The 18161-nt window shown below is 60.3% G+C and overlaps 10 protein-coding genes across 10 annotated transcripts; 5 read left to right on the top strand and 5 right to left on the bottom strand.

Moving 5' to 3' along the window:
* Positions 1-6: 6 nt before the first annotated feature.
* OT_ostta12g00560 (Mad3/BUB1 homology region 1) lies at positions 7-3414 on the bottom strand (the record flags this gene model as incomplete). Its single annotated transcript, XM_022982814.1, has 1 exon — positions 7-3414. The coding sequence occupies one exon, from the start codon at positions 3412-3414 to the stop codon at positions 7-9; it is 3408 nt and encodes a 1135-aa protein (XP_022840040.1).
* Positions 3415-3896: 482 nt separating this feature from the next.
* On the top strand, positions 3897-4746 carry OT_ostta12g00550 (Cytochrome b6-f complex, subunit 8; the record flags this gene model as incomplete). The annotated part of the gene is made up of 2 exons (XM_022982813.1): positions 3897-4013; positions 4555-4746. 2 exons carry the CDS (start codon positions 3897-3899, stop codon positions 4744-4746), a joined length of 309 nt encoding a protein of 102 aa, XP_022840039.1.
* Positions 4747-5111: 365 nt separating this feature from the next.
* OT_ostta12g00540 (unnamed product) lies at positions 5112-6347 on the top strand (the record flags this gene model as incomplete). Its single annotated transcript, XM_003082160.2, has 1 exon — positions 5112-6347. The coding sequence occupies one exon, from the start codon at positions 5112-5114 to the stop codon at positions 6345-6347; it is 1236 nt and encodes a 411-aa protein (XP_003082208.2).
* A 113-nt stretch (positions 6348-6460) lies between these two features.
* Positions 6461-9104, top strand: OT_ostta12g00530 (Clathrin/coatomer adaptor,adaptin-like,N-terminal; the record flags this gene model as incomplete). Its single annotated transcript, XM_003082159.1, has 2 exons — positions 6461-6527; positions 6646-9104. 2 exons carry the CDS (start codon positions 6461-6463, stop codon positions 9102-9104), a joined length of 2526 nt encoding a protein of 841 aa, XP_003082207.1.
* Positions 9105-9244: 140 nt separating this feature from the next.
* On the bottom strand, positions 9245-10306 carry OT_ostta12g00520 (unnamed product; the record flags this gene model as incomplete). Its single annotated transcript, XM_022982812.1, has 2 exons — positions 9245-9883; positions 10154-10306. The coding sequence occupies 2 exons, from the start codon at positions 10304-10306 to the stop codon at positions 9245-9247; spliced, it is 792 nt and encodes a 263-aa protein (XP_022840038.1).
* Positions 10307-10841: 535 nt separating this feature from the next.
* OT_ostta12g00510 (Beta2-adaptin/TBP, C-terminal domain) lies at positions 10842-11822 on the bottom strand (the record flags this gene model as incomplete). The annotated part of the gene is made up of 3 exons (XM_022982811.1): positions 10842-11318; positions 11440-11527; positions 11704-11822. The coding sequence occupies 3 exons, from the start codon at positions 11820-11822 to the stop codon at positions 10842-10844; spliced, it is 684 nt and encodes a 227-aa protein (XP_022840037.1).
* A 177-nt stretch (positions 11823-11999) lies between these two features.
* OT_ostta12g00500 (Serine/threonine-protein kinase, active site) lies at positions 12000-13307 on the top strand (the record flags this gene model as incomplete). The annotated part of the gene is made up of 2 exons (XM_022982810.1): positions 12000-12096; positions 12208-13307. 2 exons carry the CDS (start codon positions 12000-12002, stop codon positions 13305-13307), a joined length of 1197 nt encoding a protein of 398 aa, XP_022840036.1.
* Positions 13308-13444: 137 nt separating this feature from the next.
* Positions 13445-13842, bottom strand: OT_ostta12g00490 (unnamed product; the record flags this gene model as incomplete). The annotated part of the gene is made up of 2 exons (XM_022982809.1): positions 13445-13651; positions 13774-13842. The coding sequence occupies 2 exons, from the start codon at positions 13840-13842 to the stop codon at positions 13445-13447; spliced, it is 276 nt and encodes a 91-aa protein (XP_022840035.1).
* Positions 13843-14718: 876 nt separating this feature from the next.
* OT_ostta12g00480 (5'-Nucleotidase/apyrase) lies at positions 14719-16902 on the top strand (the record flags this gene model as incomplete). The annotated part of the gene is made up of 1 exon (XM_022982808.1): positions 14719-16902. One exon carries the CDS (start codon positions 14719-14721, stop codon positions 16900-16902), a length of 2184 nt encoding a protein of 727 aa, XP_022840034.1.
* Positions 16903-17078: 176 nt separating this feature from the next.
* Positions 17079-17864, bottom strand: OT_ostta12g00470 (Parallel beta-helix repeat; the record flags this gene model as incomplete). The annotated part of the gene is made up of 1 exon (XM_003082153.2): positions 17079-17864. The coding sequence occupies one exon, from the start codon at positions 17862-17864 to the stop codon at positions 17079-17081; it is 786 nt and encodes a 261-aa protein (XP_003082201.2).
* Positions 17865-18161: the final 297 nt, after the last annotated feature.

Below are 18161 nucleotides of genomic sequence, written 5' to 3'. Positions count from 1 at the left end.
GCGCCCTCACTTGACTTTGCCGTCGCGAATTTGTTGATACATGTCAATCGTCTGGTGCATGAGGAGCTTGCGTATGTTTTGACCTTCGCCGCGCATTTGTTCCTCGAGGAGAGACCGGAGCGATCCGAGCGGTGGCGGCGTCGAATCTGTCGGCTGGTTAAGTAAACGATCGAAAATCACTTCCCAGAGCTCGGTTTTCCAGTATCGACGAAGCGGCTGGCGCTGGCGATACGTATTCGTCGTCCCAGGCGTGAGCTCAACCTCCATGTACGAACCGTAGAGTAGGCAGTGAATCGTCGACGCGATAGCGTAACAATCGGCCTGGTACGTCCACGGCTTTCCTTGCATCATCTCGACGCATCTGAAAGCTTCGGCGCCCGCGTCACCGACAAATGCGGCTTCCTCCGGAAACATGAGCAGATCGATCGCGCGTCCGTAATCGATGAGAGCGAGGCCTTTTTCAGCCCACGATCCTGGTCGATGCGGCGCCCAGTCGCACCAATCGTCTCCTCCGTTACGTAAAAGCAAGTTATCGGGTTTCAGATCGGCGTGCACGATGCCGGCGCCGTGAATCCATTCGACCAAACGAAGCAACTCGACGGCGTAATACATCACGAGCGTCTCGTGCATTTGTTTGCCCTCACGCAGGTAAGAGTTCAGGACGTCTTGCAACGTGCCGTGCTCGCCGAACGGCATGACGAGGACTCCCATGGTTGCGTCCTCGCCCGCGAGATCGCGCCCGCCGAGCAGATGTAGCGCTGTCGGCTGCGCCCAATTCACCGCCGCGGACGCCTCCGCCGGAAGTCGCTCGAGCAAGCGCCGAGCGACAACAAATTCCCACTTCGCGTATCGAGCCTCCTGAACCTTGAGTGCGTACGCGCCGACGTCTCCTTCGCTCGAAGTTCTCGCCTTGCTCTCCAACTCGGCCTCGTAGACTTCGGCGTGCGCACCTTCGCCGATGCGTCCTTTGAAGACGTAAGAGATGTCACCAAGCGTCACCGCGACTCCAGCCGCGGCTCGCTTTCCACCCTTACTCACGCACTTCGCCGCATCGGCGAGGGTCAATGCGCTAGAAGACTTATTGTCGATGTGAACGTCCGTCTCAGCGCTCAGTGCGAGGGAGGTGAGGTGCTCATCCATGGCTTGCTCATTGAACGGGTTGATGAGCTGCAACTGCGCGAGCGCCGGACGCTTCTTCGCCGTCGACGCATTCTTCGGTGTGGCCTCTCGCAGGCCAGCCGTGGGAGTCGATTTCAGTCCTTTCACTCGTCGAGCCGAGTGCGGCGCCGGGGCAGCCGATCCGGGTGTCGTCACCATGGAGGCAAAGTTTGGGATGCACTCTGTGTCCTCGCAAATGCTCAGACTGGTCAAATTTTTCGGTATGGCCACCGTGTCTTCGCGCACGAACAATCCGTTGTCGTTTGGTTCTCTGAGCTCCACCGGTCTACGAGACTCCGCTAATCGCGCGGCGAGCATTTCCTTCGAAAGCACGCACGTGTCCTCCCGTACGCACAAGCTGCCGGAATCTTCCGCTGGTGTCGGCGTCGGTGCGGGTGCCGAAGCGACTCCCTTCTTTGGGCGAGCCGCGTCGTCAGCGCTCAGATCGGCGTCGTATCCCCCATCGCCCGGGGCAACAGAATCACTAAACATGCTCATGATGTCACCCCATGCTTCCTTGGTACAAATCGTCATCGTCGGATCTTGAATCGCAGAGCGCGTGCCACCCTCATCCGCGGTCCATCGTGCGCCTGCACTCACCTTCTTGTTCTCAAGCGTCGGTCTCTTCGCCTTCGGGGAGTTCTCGGCGGGATCGGCCGTCTTCGAACGAGCCTCCGATGGTTCGCTCGCACACGATCCACTTCGAGATCCCACTGGCAACGGCGGCGCGACATACGAACGCTTGGAGACGAATTCCTCATCCTTGGTGTCCGAGGCCGTTTGGGCGAGAGTGCCCGCGCGATCGCCAGTCGATCTCGTCGCGAGTTGCGGAAGCGCGCTCGCATCTTCGTGTACATTCATGTCGTCGTCCTCGATATCCATATCCATCTCGTGATCTCCCTCCGCGGGCTCGATGATCGGTCCCGGAAACGCTCGCGGTCTGCGTGTCGGACCGTTGGCGCGCACCCATGCCGCTGCTCGAAGTTCCTCGTAGCACATCTCCTCACCGTCCGCCGAACGAAGGTCCGCGGGCTTGAATGCGCGATATAAGGTCTTTGGGCGCTCGCCCGGTGCTAACGGAGGTACCGGCGCGCCGCTCTTGTGATAGAGCATTGGGTCTCGGCTCAGGTCTGCTTTGCCGTCGGCGCGCTGCCTGAGAGACCCTTGTCCTCGGGAAGACCCTCTCGCGGTGGCCGCCTTGACGTCGCTCGCGTTCAAGCACTCTGTGTCTTCGTAAACCGTTATCTCATCGCTAGGCACGGTGACTTTGCGCTTGCTCTGCGTCGCACGCTGTCCATTCCAAGACGTCGCCTGCGCCGAGTTCTCCTTGCGCATCTCTCTGTACGAACCCAAATTCTCCCATCGCGCCGTCTCCGTGTTCGCACCCGGCGTCGGTGCTCCGTTTTCAGCGTCATCATAAATCTCCAATCCACCTTCTTGCGCGTTCGACGTCGACGGCTCGGCGAGCGCGCCGCGAGAGGGTCCTGATAAACCACGCGGCGCCTCTGGTTGCGCCGCGCCGCGACGAGAGCTCACCGCGCCTCCAGTTCTCGACCGAGTCTTGAGCGTATCACCGAAACTGCGCGCTATCTCCTCCCCTTGATCCTCATCGATCTCTCCACTCTCCACGCGCTTCTGCGTTCGGCGAACCATGCGATGCTGAAACGAAGCGTACGACGCCCGCAAGCGGTCGAGCGGTTCGGCGCGCATCTCAATCCCTCTCTCATACTGCTCATTCGCCGCCCCGTACGCGTGACGAATCTCCAAGAACGCGCCGTACGCCTCATAATACAGAGCTTGTCTCTGACCAATCTCTTTCGCGCGTAAAAACTTGAATATATCTCCCGGTTCGGCGCAACAATCCGCGTACTTGATCCACACTCGCAGGTACCGCGCGTCCTCCTTGTACCGCGCTTCGTCCTGTAACTCCCTCGCACACCGCTCGAGCGCGGGAACGACCTCACGCTCTCGCCCGTTCCCTGTCGGATACTTCCGCTCGACGTGTTTGATCAACGCGCACCAATCTCCCAGAGCGTCGTCGCTCGTCCCCGTCGTCGCTCGCGCCCACAGCGCCGCCTTCTCCGCGTCGTCATCATCACCCTCTCCACGCATCCCCGCTCGCGCTTCTCGTAAAACCGCGTCGTTCAGCGCTCTCCCATCTCGACCACCTCTCAACGGTTGGACGTTTTCCTTCGCGGTCTCCCACGCGAACTCCACGTCGCCGTCGTTATGTTTTCTCCCGTCGCAGCGATTCATCTTCTCATCTTTTTCCGAGACCAATCCCCCATTCGGCGATCGCGCGAGCATCAGAAACGCGCACGAAGCGTCTCAATCGACGCGGTATTTTTACTCCGACGCGCGCGCGCGCGTGAGGACCCGCGCGACGCGTCGCGAGCGCGCGTGTCGACGCGATGTGCCGACGCGCGCGCGTCGTTCCCCTGGTGGGGCTTTAGGGTTTAGGCTTTTCACCACGCACACCGCGACGCCCCGTGCATCGCACGCGGGCTGCGTGGTACGTATTATACGTGATACACGCCCATGTGTGATGCACACACCGGTGTCCACGCATTCGACGCGCGAAAACACCATGTGGCGACATCCGAGACCTCGCGCGCGGTCGACCCAAAACCCCTCGATGTGGCTTAAACCCCATTGAATACGCAAAACGCGCGCCGCGGCCGTGGACGTCCACGCGCGTCGCGCGCGCGCGCGCCACAGATTTCGTCTCGACGCGCACGATGTTCGCCGTGTCGTCCACCTCCCGCGTCGCCACGCGCGCGAACGTTCGCGCGTCGACCAAGCGCGCGAGCCGCGCCGCGCGCGTCGTCGTCAAGGCGAGCAAGACCGAGGAAAAGGTGCGTGTGCGCATCGTCGTCGTCCCCATCGCGGCGCGCGATCGGGCGACGGTGCGCGCGCTCGCGCGTCGTCGTTCGCGAGATGTGACGCGCGCGCGGTGGGTCGAGCGATGCGTCGTAAATGTACGCGTCGTTTGCGGGGTCGAACGATGGGAGGGAATCGTGCGCGGTGACGCGCGCGGGAGATGATCGTCGAGCCATCGGGGCAAACGCTCGAGCCCTCGTCGATCGCTGCGCGCGCGCGCGTCGGTCGTTGATCGGGGTTTCGTGCGCGTTCCGACGGTGTTCGAGGGGGTTTGACGGCGCGTTGGAGCGCGGTGAAGGGCTGCGCGCCGAGTGGGTCGGGATGTGGGCGGGTTCGGGGACGCGCGGCGCGCGTGCGCGGCGGATAACGAGCGCTCGAGCGCTCGGGCTGTTGGATAAGCTCAGAGACAACCGCGGCGCGGGGGTTCGCGCTGGGCTTTCGTGGGGTGTACGCGGAGAGTTTTCGAGTGATACAGTGGTGTAAGAGACTGACGGGGTGATTTTTGACGACTTGCAGGTTGCTTTCGCGTCCGTCGCGTCCGTCGCGGCGTCCGTCGTCGCCGCGGCGCCGGCGCACGCCGCCGTCGTCGAGGCGGTCGGCCAAGTGGCTGAGGGCGAGCCGTTCATCGTGCAAGTGGCGTGGGCCGCCATCATGGCCACGTTCTCGTTCTCTTTGTCCTTGGTTGTCTGGGGTCGCTCCGGTTTGTAAGCGCGCGGGAGAGTTGAGTCTCGAGCGCGTCGTCGAAGCGATCGGTCCGTCTCCATTGTGATGAGACTCGCGTCGAGGCGCCTCGAATAAAGTTTCAGCCTAATTAGTAGTCACGACGAGCGGGGCTCTCATGCGCGAGTCCTCTCGTCGGTCGTTGTATCACCGTGGTACGCGATATTCTTCACCGCGTTCCCGTCTCTCCGCGCGCCTGAACCGCTCCGTGACCCGTCCCGCTTCGCGCGTCCGCCCCGCGCCCCACGCCCGACGCCATCGTCGACCCCCTCACACCGCGCGTCCATCGAGCGCCCACGCGGCGACTCATAACCATTCAACCCACCTCCGTCCCGTGACGAATGCTCGCCGGGATGCTCGCGGGCGCCCGTCGCTTGGGAGCGACGGAAAATTCGAAAGACAAGCGCGAGACAAAGAAGAGACGAAATGAATCTCCCGAGAGCTCGATCGACGTCTCGGACGCCCCGTCGACGTCGAACGCGAACGAAATCGGGAAGATATACGTCACGATCGAGTGGGGCTCGCGAACGCGCGGACGGTCGAACGAGGGGGACGGAGAGAGGGTGACGTGCGCGGAGGTTCCGCTGCGGGTGTCGACGAAACTCAGAGGAGCGACGTTGGTGGATCGGTGCGTGGAACTTCCGCCGGGGAGCGGACAGGAGTCGTGGATGTTGACATGGGGATCGACGACGTTGAATCACGGACAATTGCACGGGCAGGAGGGTGGTGGGTGGGCGCTGGACGTCACCGAAGGCGACGCGCGTTTGACTCTGAGAGTGCCGAACGGGACTTTGTTGAGACATCCGGCGTTGGCGAGAGAGACGGGGGGGAAGCGGAGCGTTCCGAAGGCTTTGATGTGTGGTCCGAGAGCGCTGATCGATTGCGAGGACGAGGCAACGGATAGCGCGACGGAGACGACGAGGGACGACTCGAACGCCGGAGCGCTGAACGAGCCGAGCAGACGCGCGTTGCATCCCGGACGGACGTGCGACAACGACATCGCGGCGCTGTTGAAGGATCACAATGTGTTCGGAAAGAAGTCTAGGGAGGGGTCGATCGTGGACGTGGGGTCAGGGTGCGGTTCGTTCTGCGCCGGTCTCGCTCAGAAGTTTCCGGGAGTCAACGTGTGCGGGATCGAGTGTCAGGAGGAGTTGGTCGAGCAGGCGCGACAAAAGTTTCGAGGCGTGGAGTTCGTGTGTGACAGAGCCGAGAACTGCCTGCATACCTGTCGCACCGCCAACGTGGTGATCGCGACGACGCAAAACTTTGACTACGAGACGACGAATCACATCTTGCGAGTCGCGGCCGAGCTTCCGCTTCTGTCGCATCTCGTCATTAACGATTCCAACCTGTGCCGACCATCCTGCCGTTCCATGCTCAAGTCATGCTGTTGCTTCGAGCCGCTCGAGACGAGACAGATCAAGACTCACTGGGGTAACTCATTCTTGAACTTTACAATTTACCGGCGTCACGTCAGGTGGGCGTACGGATCCAACTTCCTCCCGCGCGGCGTCAAAACGGCTAAGGCCCTGATAGAGGGCAACGCCCAAGAGCTCCTGCTCCACAAATCCGAAGAAAACTCCCAGTGACGCGCCGTTTTCATCGAAACATTCCAAGAGCGTGCATGTAATACGTACCGTTCCAGTCTTCTCTCGAACGTCCCGCTCCGAGCGCTTCACATCCACTCTCGCGAGAGGTCGGGATGTCGCCGCAAACGCCCGTCCAAAAGAACAAATCTAAGGATTTCTATGATCTCATCCGTCGCATCGGTGCGTCTCTGAGCTTGATCGTTCGCCCGTCGTCGACGTTTCGCTCGTGAACTGAATTCCGAACTTTTCCCAAAATCGACCCAAACTGACCCTTTTCCATCGTCTTGCGCGCTCACAGGGGAGTGTAAGAGCAAAACGGACGAAGATGCGATCATGCAACGCGAGTCCATGTTACTTCGAGCGCTCTTGGAGCAACCAAAGGTTGATAAGCACAAGATTAAGGAGATCATGCTCCGTTTGATGTATCTGGACATGCTGGGACACGACGTGTCGTTCGGACATATACACGCGGTTAAGGCGTGCGTTGAGCCGGAGGTGGCGATAAAGCGCGCCGGATACCTGGCAACGACGTCATTTTTGAACGAGACGCACGATTTGATGATTTTGATCGTAAACACAGTGCAGCGAGACCTGAAGAGCGACGACTATTTAGTGGTGTGCTCGGCGTTGACGGCCATCATGCAGTTGGTGAACGATGAGACGGTTCCTGCGGTGTTGCCACAGGTGACCGAGTTGTTGATGCACCCGGTCGCGCACGTGAGGAAGAAGGCGGTCATGGCGCTGATGCGGTTTCATCAAAAGAGTCCGCAGAGCGTGAGTCACATGCACGGGAAGTTTCGGGAGATGATTTGCGATAAGGATCCAAGCGTGATGTCCGCCGCGGTGTGCGCACTGCACGATTTGATCGCTTTAAATCCAGAGCTGCACAAGAATTTGACGTCGAGCTTCGTGAGCGTGCTAAAGCAGATTATTGACCGGAGACTGGCTAAATCGTACGATTATCACAAGGTGCCGGCGCCGTTTGTGCAGATCAAACTTTTAAAGACGTTGGCTATTCTTGGTGCGCATGATAGAGAGACTAGCAAAGAGATGTACAGCGTGCTCGAGGACACGCTCGCGAGATCGGACACGAAGAATCAGATCGGGAACGCGCTCGTGTATGAGACGGTGAGAACCATCGCAAGCATATATCCGAGTCCCCAGTTGTTGGCTCAGTGCGCGCTCGTCGTCTCTCGGTTCATAAAAAGCTCAAACAACAACTTGAAGTATATCGGACTTAACGCCTTGGCTTGCATCGTGAACGTGAACGCGCAGTACGCGGCGGAGCACCAAATGGCGGTGGTGGACTGTTTGGAAGACTCAGATGAGGCTCTACGGAAAAAGACGCTCGATTTGCTGTACAAGATGACAAAACCGAATAACGTGGAGGTGATCGTCGAGCGCATGTTGGCATTTCTGAAGCGCGACGGTGATAAGTACAGCGAGCAGTACGTCCGCGAGGAGACTGCCTCACGCGTGGCCGAGTTGTCAGAGAGGTACGCCCCGGACGCCAAGTGGTACGTCGAAACGATGACGGAGCTCTTCGTCGTCGCAGGTGATGTGGTGAGACCTTCCATCGCTCAAGGTCTCATGCGTCTCATCGCCGAGGGCACGGGCGACCCCGCCGCGGACGAACTTGCGCAAAAATCTGCTGTCAACGCTTTCCTCAAGTTGTTCAACAAGCCCAAGCTACCGCTCGTGCTCTTGGAGACGATGGCTTTCGTCATGGGCGAATTCGGCGAGCTTACGGGACAGAGCGCAAAAGTACTTATGGATACGCTTGTCGACGCGGCGGAAGGTCAGGCGGAGGGCGCGGATGTTGAAACGTTAATTTTGAGTGCTCTGGCGAAAATTGCGAGACGAAACGGCGGAGGTCTAAGCGACAAGGCTCGGCATTTCGTCGAAATGAATATGAAAAGTAAGTGTGTTGAGAAACAACAACGCGCGACAGAGATAGCTGTGCTCATCGCCGAGGGAGAACCGATCCTTTCGAGCGTCGTTCAAGCCTCTGCAGCTGAAGTTGATGTGGACGCCTCGCTGAGTTCGTTGAATCAGTACGTCTCAAATGCTCTCGCGAATGGGTCAAAGCCGTATCAGGATAAGGTATCGAGAGATGCGGCGGCAGCGGTTGAGGCCGAGGCGCGGGCCAGAGCGGTGGAATCTCGCGTCAAGGCTAATGCGAGTGTGGTGCGCAGCTCGACTCCTCCGACGTTTGAGCGCAAGCAATTGCACGAGCCCGCGCCAACTTCTCCGGCTTCGTCCACGGCGCCGTCGGCGCAGAAAAATGATCTGGACACTTTCCTCAGTGGTGGTCTCCAGGCACACGCGATATCTGCGACGGAACAGCCATCGCGGGCTCGCGATCAACCAACCGAAGTGCACGTTGACGAGATGAAGTTGAAGCTCGCCGACGCCTTGTTTGGAGATTCACGTCCCTCAACTCGCAGTAAAGAGCCGGCGAATGCGTTCACACCACCTCCGAGAGGAGCACCGACGATGCGCGGGAGCACGACGGCGCCATCCGCTACGTTCGATCTCCTCTCAGAGCTCGCCGCTCCCTCAGCAAATGCGCCGCCGCCGCCACCGGCGCAGTCATCCGGGGACGTCTTCTCGCAGATTGACTTGATGTCGCTGACGCCGCCTAAGCAGGCACCACCATCGACGACGTCGCCGACGGATGCGAATCGCTCGCTCTCGGGCGGCGTCGCTAAGGGTGGGGGATCGAAAGATCCCTTTGCGGATCTCTTCGCAAAATAGCTAATAAGTTTTGTAGTTTAGTTCGACATGTTTCTCATTCTTACAAGCTTGCTCGAGCGGCAGGCACCCAAATAGGAACGCTGCGAACTTGGGGACTAAATACTAGGGCGGTGTCTGCAACGATCTTCTCCTGAGACCGTCTACTTCTTGCCCGCGTTCTTCTTTTGCATGTCCTCGAACTGACGGAGACCCGGGCCGAGGATGTTGTAAGCCACCCAGCCGAGGACCGGAGCGAACACAAAGAAGATGGCGATGCGGCCGTCAATACCGGCGAGGTCACCAAGCTTTTCCGCAGCGTCGGAAGCCTCCGGCATACCAAGGAGCGCGGCGGCAGACAAACCCGCGCCGGCGAGCACACCCTTGGACTTCGCGTTCTTCTTTTGCATGTCCTCAAACTGACGGAGACCCGGGCCGAGGATGTTGTAAGCCACCCAGCCGAGGACCGGAGCGAACACAAAGAAGATGGCGATGCGGCCGTCAATACCGGCGAGGTCACCAAGCTTTTCCGCAGCGTCGGAAGCCTCCGGCATACCAAGGAGCGCGGCGGCAGACAAACCCGCGCCGGCGAGCACACCCTTGGACTTCGCGTTCTTCTTTTGCATGTCCTCAAACTGACGGAGACCCGGGCCGAGGATGTTGTAAGCCACCCAGCCGAGGACCGGAGCGAACACAAAGAAGATGGCGATGCGACCGTCAATACCGGCGAGGTCACCGACTTCCTGCGCGGCGTGTGCTTGATCCGCGAACAACATCGTCGCCGCGAGGCTCATCGCAGCCGTCTGCGCGCGTCGGTAAATCGTCAGTCAATTATTCGTTCCATCTCTTTATCGAGTTTACAGCCACTTCGGTGACTCGTATCGACGCTCGATGTCGCCTAATCCACCAACCACGCCAGTCGAAGCGCTCGATATCCGTATCCGATCCCCCCGGTGATCGCCTGCGATTTCTCACTCGCTCCCCGCGTTCTTCACCTCTCCGTGCGCGCACGACCGCACAAGTTGTCGAGAATAATTCCACACGACGTCTCACGATCGATCGGCGCGACGTACCTGTCCACGCGTGACGATCTCGTCGGACTCGATCGTCGCAACCTTCGTCGCGACCTTACTCGCGATCGCGGTTCGCTTCGCTCGGCGTTCGCGCTTCGCGAGCGGCGCCGCGCGCGAGGCGCGGAGCGCGGGAACATTCACGGTGCACAGCATCGCGTTCTCCGTCGACGGCGTCGTGGTGTGCGTCGGCGTCGGCGTCCCGTCGTCGTCGCGCGCGAGCGACGCTGGCCTGATACGATAACGAACATTTAGGAATGATGGGATTATGTTTTGTCTTTGTATGTACCTTTGAAGGTTTTTGAGATTTATCGCGAATCACGATCTTTGGATTTTCCCAGCCCTCAACGACGCGACTCTTTTGGACCTTTTGGCTTGGTTTCTTGCTTGTGTGTTTTTACAACGCGCGGTCGTCCGCGCGAGCGTACTCGATGCGCACGAGCGATGCGGTGCGCGCCTCTTTCGGCGCGTGCGCGCGTGAGTCGCTCGTGAGACAGTCGAAGAGCTCGACGTAAGACGATACGCGCGTCCTCTACTAGAGCGCTATCAATTGTGGTCTCTGTCCATTCCGTGAACGCGTTCCTCCGCGTTCGCCTCCTCGTTAATCGCCGAAATTTCTAATTTTTGTTTGTTTGTTTTCTGTCTGACTAAGGTGTTCGACCGCACTGGTCGATTTAAATCTGCGCAAGCATCACTTTGCCGCCGGAAGCGCCGCGGTTGCGCCCTCCTCCGGTTGCGCCAACTTTTTGAACTCCGTGAGCACTGGGTATATATTCTCGAACGCCTGGTATATATCTTCTCGGCGCTTGCCGCCAGTCAGGACGATCTTCCCGGAGACGAAGATCAAGAGCACAATCTTCGGCATTTGCATGCGGTAAATCAAACCGGGAAAGAGCTCGGGCTCATACTGGGCGAAGTGCCCGTGTTGCCACGCCAGACCCTCCAATCGAATCGGGAACTGCACGTCGCACGACCCCACCATGTTTTGAATTTTAAAATCCTTGAATTGCGCGGGAAAACCCAGCTTGATGATGACCTTGGCGTACTTCCTCGCCGCCTCGCGCGCGAGCGCCTCCGTCTTGGCACCCGTGCACACCATCTTACCTGAACTGAAGATCAACGCCGTGGTCTTCGGGTTCCGGATCCGCATGATCGCCGCCGCGAAACGCTGTAATTTGGAACGATTTCACGTCAGTGTACCGCTCGCGAGGCTCTCAAACGCCCACGAAGTCATTCTCGTCTCGTCGCGTCGGTTCCCCTAGGGTTGGCGCGCGCGTCGCGCGTCTCACCTTTGGGTTGTACTCCACGTTTCTCGCGTGAAACGCGATCGTCTTCAGGTCGAGCTTGCAATCCAAGTTCACCGTCGCCACGATGTTCCTGCGTACGTCATCAGTCTCATCAGTCTATATTCCATCGCGCGCGTCGCGTCGCGTCTCGCCCGCCCGCTGATTTCGCCCGAAGGAGACAATTTCACCGATCTCGCGCCCGCCCCCTCCCTCGCCCCCCCCCCGCGCCCGCCCCCCGTCGCGTCACCGACGACGTCTCCGACGCACTGTAAAACCGGCACGATCCCGCTCGGATGCACGCTCCGATCGACCGCGTCCTCTTCCGCCTCGACGATCGCGCTCAAATCCTCGCCGCCGTCATCGTCGTCTCTCCCCGCGCCCGCCATCGCGCTCGCTCGCACGTCGCCGCGACGGCCTCGGACGATGCCCCCGGGATCGTTCGACGCGGTCGACGACGGCTCGGGACGCGCGCGCGCGGGCGTGTGTGGGGATCTCGCGCGTGATTTCAACCTCGAATCCATCGCATCGCGTCGGTGTGCGACGCGTCGTCGCTCGCGACGCGCATGGCGCGGCGCGCGCGCGAGGACGATGGGTTTGAGATCCAAGGGCAGATCGGTGAGGGCGCGTTCGGGCGCGTGATGCACGCGAGGGACGGGAGAGGTGCGGATTCGTGCACGTTTTGATTTTCCATGAACGACGCGACGGGCGACGCGCGTGGCGCGATGTGCGAGGCCGTGAATGCGTGGACTGACGCGTACTATCGTCGTGTAGGTCGGGTGTACGCGATCAAGACGTTTAAGGCGCCGCCGACGTCGACGTCGGGGCGGGAGCAGATGGTGGGCTTGCCGGCGCCGACGGTTCGCGAGGTCACGATGCTGCGAGCGATGAAGCACGAAAACGTCGTGCGGTTGCACAAGGTGATCGTCGATAAGGCGGAGTTGTCGCTGTCGATCGCGATCGATTACGCGGAGTACGATCTGGGGGCGATTCTGACGTGGCATCGACGACATCGACGATACGTCCATCCGAGAATGGTGAAGAGCGCGACGTGGCAGCTGTTACACGGGCTGTGGTATTTGCACTCGAATTGGATCATTCACAGAGACATCAAGCCTCAGAACGTGCTCGTGATGGGGGACGGGAGCGAGTGCGGGGTGGTGAAGATTGCGGATTTCGGCCTCGCGCGTTTCGTCGATCCCGCGAGCGTCCTGCGTCCGTTGCACGAAAACGGACCGGTGGTCACCCTATGGTATCGCGCGCCCGAGCTTTTACTCGGGGCGAGGCATTACACACGGGCGATCGATATTTGGGCCGCTGGGTGCATCTTCGCCGAGCTCGTGACTCTTGTTGTACCGTTCAAGGGCATTCCGAAGGAGAAGGAGGATCCGCGCACGATGTACCAGTACGAACAGCTCGAGTCCATCGTCAAGCACAAGGGAACGCCGACGGTCGACCAGTGGCCTTTGGTCATCGATCACCCGTACTATGATAAGGCGAAGTCGTGCTTGTTCGCGGATAGTCAGAGCGAATTGGTCAAACCAGACGAGAGGGCGCCGATGCGAGACAAGGCGCTCGCGCCCGAGATTCGCCACGTCTTCGAAGAACTGTGCGCGTACGATCCGGAGAAGCGTCCCACGGCGTACGAGGCGCTCACCGATTTCGATTACTTCGCGAAAGATGATCCCGAACCGAAACGAAACATATTCGATTACGAGGGCAACGCCGGGGACGCGCGCGTGGTGTATCCGCACAGGAAAATCGTCCAGGCGGAGAAACCGCACGACGACGAGATAAAACGCAAGGCGAGCGATGGTGGTAGTGATCAAACCGCGACGCGCGAGGAGGGCGAGGTGAAGCGAACGCGGGTTTGATGGGAGACAGGACGGATTGTAGACTAGACGTGTAGACGCCGCGCCGACGGCGCGCAATTTGATTCTTTTTTCGCTTGTTGATACAACTCCCCTACGTGGACGCGACAGAAGACGCGCGATCACCATCACCATCACCATCACTCCTTCGGCGCGTACTTCGGATCTTTCACCCACGACATCGTGCGCATCTCGTGCACCAAGCCCTCCAACGTCTCATCGTTTCGCCTCCGCCGCTCCGCCGCCACCGCGTTCTCTCGCGTGTACTCCTTCCTGTGATGCAAACACTCGACGTAATCCTCCCGGAACTTGAAACACGCGCTTCGATCGTCCGCGTCGTTCACGCACTGCGCCCGTGGTCGCGACGCACCGTCAGTCGTCTCCGTCGCGGTCGATCGATTCGATTCGATTCGTTCGCGCGCGCGCGTCGCGTTCGCTCGCCTCGTCGCGCGTCGCGACGACCACGCACGCGCGCGAACTCCCGCCAGAGCGGGGCGCACCGCCCCTCGCTCCCGCGCGCGCCGAATCCGCTCGCCATCGCGCGCGTCGAGCACTCCGGCGACGCGCGCGATCGGTAGGGTGCGCCTCGCCGTCGCTCGGGGACCGCACCCTGGAACACGCCTCAGGGCTCAAAGAGAAACCACGAGGGAAACGAAGAGAGAGAAACCACGAGAGAAACGAAGAGAGAGAAACCAAAAGCGAAACCAAAAGCGAAACCAAAAGCGAAACCAAAAGCGAAACCAAAAGCGAAACCAAAAGCGAAACCAAAAGCGAAACCAAAAGCGAAACCAAAAGCGAAACCAAAAGCGAAACCAAAAGCGAAACCACGCCGCGAACGCGACGACAAGAGAAACGACGCCGTGAACGACCCAATGAAACCAAAAGAGAAACCAAGCGTCAGCCGGGATTCCCACCGAGTTCCCTCGGTAGTACTAATCAGCCACAACCAGGCTTAACTTCCGTGTGCTGATGGGAACGGGTGCTTTACTGGTGCGATGAACGCTTGATGTAACGAAGACGTGGGAATTTCTTTAGCCGCGGAACACGGGGGGTTGTCGGTATGATATTGCGGGTATATTTTTAGTCCCGATGCGTCCTCTTGACGAGTCACGACCCCTATATGTGTCCCACACCGTATCTATATGTGTACACGTGACGCCACGACATATCCACGCAACAATCGCGCCCCCGACGACGCCCGCGCGATTCCTCGACGCGCGACGTCGCGCCGCGTCGGCGACGCGCGCGTCGGCCGTCGTCCTCGGTGACCCAACCGCGCGCGTCGCGCGCGACCGACGCGCGCGTCAAAGCGACGCGCGCGCGCGCATCGACGGTGGATCTTTCAAACGCGCGCGCGCGACTCGGGTGACTGCATCGGCGTCGACGTCGGCGACGGCGGGCGGAGCTCGGTCGAATGGCGACCGCGCGCGCGCGCGCGCGGTGTGCGCTCGAGCGTAGGGGTCGGTGCGCGCGTGGGCGCGGACGGGGGGTCGGAGGGGTGGTCGTACGCGGACGCGAGGGGCGCCGACGCGTCTCGCGCGCGGTCTCGGACGGTGATTCGGCGTCGAGCGCGTCGAGGGAACGGACGCCGACGCGGCGGTTGAAGATTTTTAGCGTGAACGACGTGTACGAGCTCGAAAATTTGGGGCGCCTGAGCGTGTTCATTCGAAGGCACACGAACGACTACGCGGATGACTTTATATGCACTTTGAACGGCGACTTCTTATCTCCGTCTTTACTGTCGTCGTACGATTTAGGTGCGGCGGCGGTGAGCGTGATGAACGCCGTGCCGGTGACGCACGCGTGTTTGGGGAACCACGAGTTTGATCACTCGACGATGATCTTGGGCCAAAGGTTGAGCGAGCTCGAGGCGACTGTTTTGAACTCCAACATCGTGTCCACGGATGACGCGAACGGGTTAGATGAGAACGGCGAGAGAGTGGGCGGATTCGTGGATCATCTACCGAAGACACAGATCGTCGAACGCGGTGGGTTGCGCTTAGGCTTGCTCGGCGTGTGCACGACGTCGACCCCCTTGTCGAGCGCGGTCAAGCCGCGAGGGGTCATCTTCGAAGACGTCATTCCAGTCGTTCGGGACATCGTCGATGGATTCGATAACGCCGAAAATGAGGATCAAAAGGTGGATCTCACGATTGCGCTCACGCATCAAACGCTGTGCGAAGACGAAGCTTTGGCTCGGGAAGTTCCCGAGCTCGGTATCATCTTGGGCGGCCACGAGCATCATCCGTATCACGGCGCGATCAAGGGCACGGACGTGTTGTGCTTCAAGGCGGGCATGGACAGTGAAAACGTCGTCATGGTGACGCTCGAGATGTTCGACGATGACGAAGACGAGGGTCGAGGTTTCGAGGAAGCCGCCGACGCTAGTCAGCGCGGCGGTCGAGGCGCGGCGAGTTTGGCGCGCGCGATTCGCGTTGGCTCAACCAGCGTCTGTGGGAGCTCGGACGAGGACGCAGGCCACGAAGAAAACAACAAAGGAGTTGGCGTCAAGACGTCGACGTCGAAGAGTTCGGCGTCGTCAACGTCCTCTTCCTCGGAAGTGGCTTTCATCGAAGACGTGATCAACATGGACGGCGTGGACTCGGCGAGAGGTCACGGATGGGATGTCCAGCCCGGACCCACGAGCACGGTGCGAACGAAGCGAGGTAACGTCCACGTCACCGCCACTTTACACTCGCTGTATGGGTACGACCGGTGCGAGGAGATCGATCGTGATATTTGGGAGCGAAGCGAGGTGTTGAGAGACTTGCACGAGTACGTCTTGCCCTTGCACGAGCACGCCGAGCGGCTCAGTTTGCTGCCGCTCTCGAGCTTGGATGTGCGTCAACAACAGACCACGCTCGGGACGCTCTTCGCTACAATCTTGCGGGACGAGTGCGGGGTGGATCTGTGTCTGTACAACTCGGGCGGCGTGCGTGGGAACAAGACGTACGAGGCGCCGCTGACGTACGGCGATTTCGTCGCCGAGGTCCCGTTTGAGAACAACATAATCACGCTCGACATGACGGGTGCGGATATCTATTGCGCGCTGTCATTCAGCGAGGAACAAAAGACGGAGACGTGCTCATGGGGTGGCTATCTTTTGTGGGACAGCGAAGTCGAGGTGAGCGCTGCGGCGGATGCCGCGGGCGCGGGTGATCTCGAGGTGAAGATTCGTGGCGAGCCGCTCAATCGCGAGCGCACCTATCGCGTCGTCACCTGGGCTGGTTTGCTCGACGGTGCGGACGGGATTCCAGCGTTCGAAGAGGTTGGATTACGATTAGCACAATCTCTTGGTGTCGAGGCGGGGTCGATGTCCAGCGCGACGTTTTCAGACGACGGCGTGCCGTTCAAGATTCTCATCATGCGTCACCTCTGTCGCTGGCGCTGGCGCCAACTCGGCGAGATGATCTCATTCGAGGACATGGATACGAACGGAGACGGTGCGGTGGAGGTGGAGGACGTTCGAATCGCGCTCGAGGCGTACACCGCGAGCAAATCAAGCAGGCAAGAGGCGGAGAGCATGGTTCGCCTCTTCGACGTGGACGGCGACGGCAAAATCTCCAAGCACGAGTGGTTGGCGCTCTTCGAGGCGTGAGAGAGCAGCACCCGGAGAGAACGGCTGAGAATCACTTGATGTGGAAGGGTCATGTACAACATATATTTCGACAAAACACGCGCGCGCCGCTGTATCGCTATTCCTCTACCTGGTACGGTGTACACTCTGTTTTACAATGAATGAAAGAAAAGTTTTGTTTCAACGCGCCGCCAAAATCATGTCACCGCCGCGAAAGAGCTCTGTTGCTCGAACGGATCGTACTGCGCGGGATCGTATATGTAATTCGCCAGCGTGGGCGCCATCGAGCACCCCGTCGCGGAGCTGTTCGTGCACACGTAATAATTTGGATTGAGCCCGGCGGGCGCACTCACGTCGAGCGCGTTTGTCGAGAATGAGTTTGCGAGCATGCGAACGCGTCCGTACACGAACACGCCACCACCCGCGCTCACGGCTGAGTTATTCACGAACGAAGATCTCTGCACGGCCGCGCTCACGGTCGCGCCGACGACGTCCGTCTCGGCGACGACGTGCGCGCCGCCGCCCGAGCGCTTCGTCGCGACGTTTGCCAAAAACGCGCTCGATGACACCACACCTCCACCCTCGAACGCCACCCCGCCCCCACTCGCGGCAACGTTGGCGCGGAACGAACAGCCGTTCACGATGACGTGTCCACCGCGTCCGTACACCCCCCCACCGATCCCGTTCTCCGCGACGTTCTCCGCGAACGCGCACGACTCAAAAATCACCTTGGCCGAAGTCGACGTCACGAACGCCCCACCTCCGCGCGCCGGCGGCGATCCCGTCGCTCGATTCTTCGTAAACGTCACATTTCTAAACGTCACCCGTCCCGCACCGTCGCCACTCGCGACGAACACCCCCCCACCCGCCGCCGCGTCGCACTCGGCGAATTCGCATCCGTCCACCTCCCCCCCCCCGTGTCCTCTTCCAAAAAACACCCCCCCCCCCACCGACGTCCCGCTCGTCGCCCGTCGAATCACCATCTCTCGCATCACCAACGATCCACCGTCCCCGACGCTCAAAAACGCCTTGGTACCGTTTCCGTCGATCGCGCATCGTCCGTCGCACGTCCCGCGCAGCGTCACCGCCCGTCGAATCATCACCCCTTCCGTCGGCCACCCATCGTCCGCACCGTCGTCCAACGCGAACGACGCCGTGACGTCGATCGTACCGATCGCGTCGTCGCGCAACGCGCGCGCGAGCGCGCGCGCGTCGCTCGCGCTCGCGCGCGATGTCCCACCGACCCCCGCGGCGAGGGCGTACCACGCGCGCGCGTCCAG

The sequence above is a fragment of the Ostreococcus tauri genome, assembly GCF_000214015.3.
Source record: "Ostreococcus tauri WGS project CAID00000000 data, contig chromosome 12, whole genome shotgun sequence".
Lineage (NCBI taxonomy): Eukaryota > Viridiplantae > Chlorophyta > Mamiellophyceae > Mamiellales > Bathycoccaceae > Ostreococcus > Ostreococcus tauri.
Note: the sequence above shows the minus strand (reverse complement) of the source record. Positions and strands in the feature narration are given on the sequence as shown.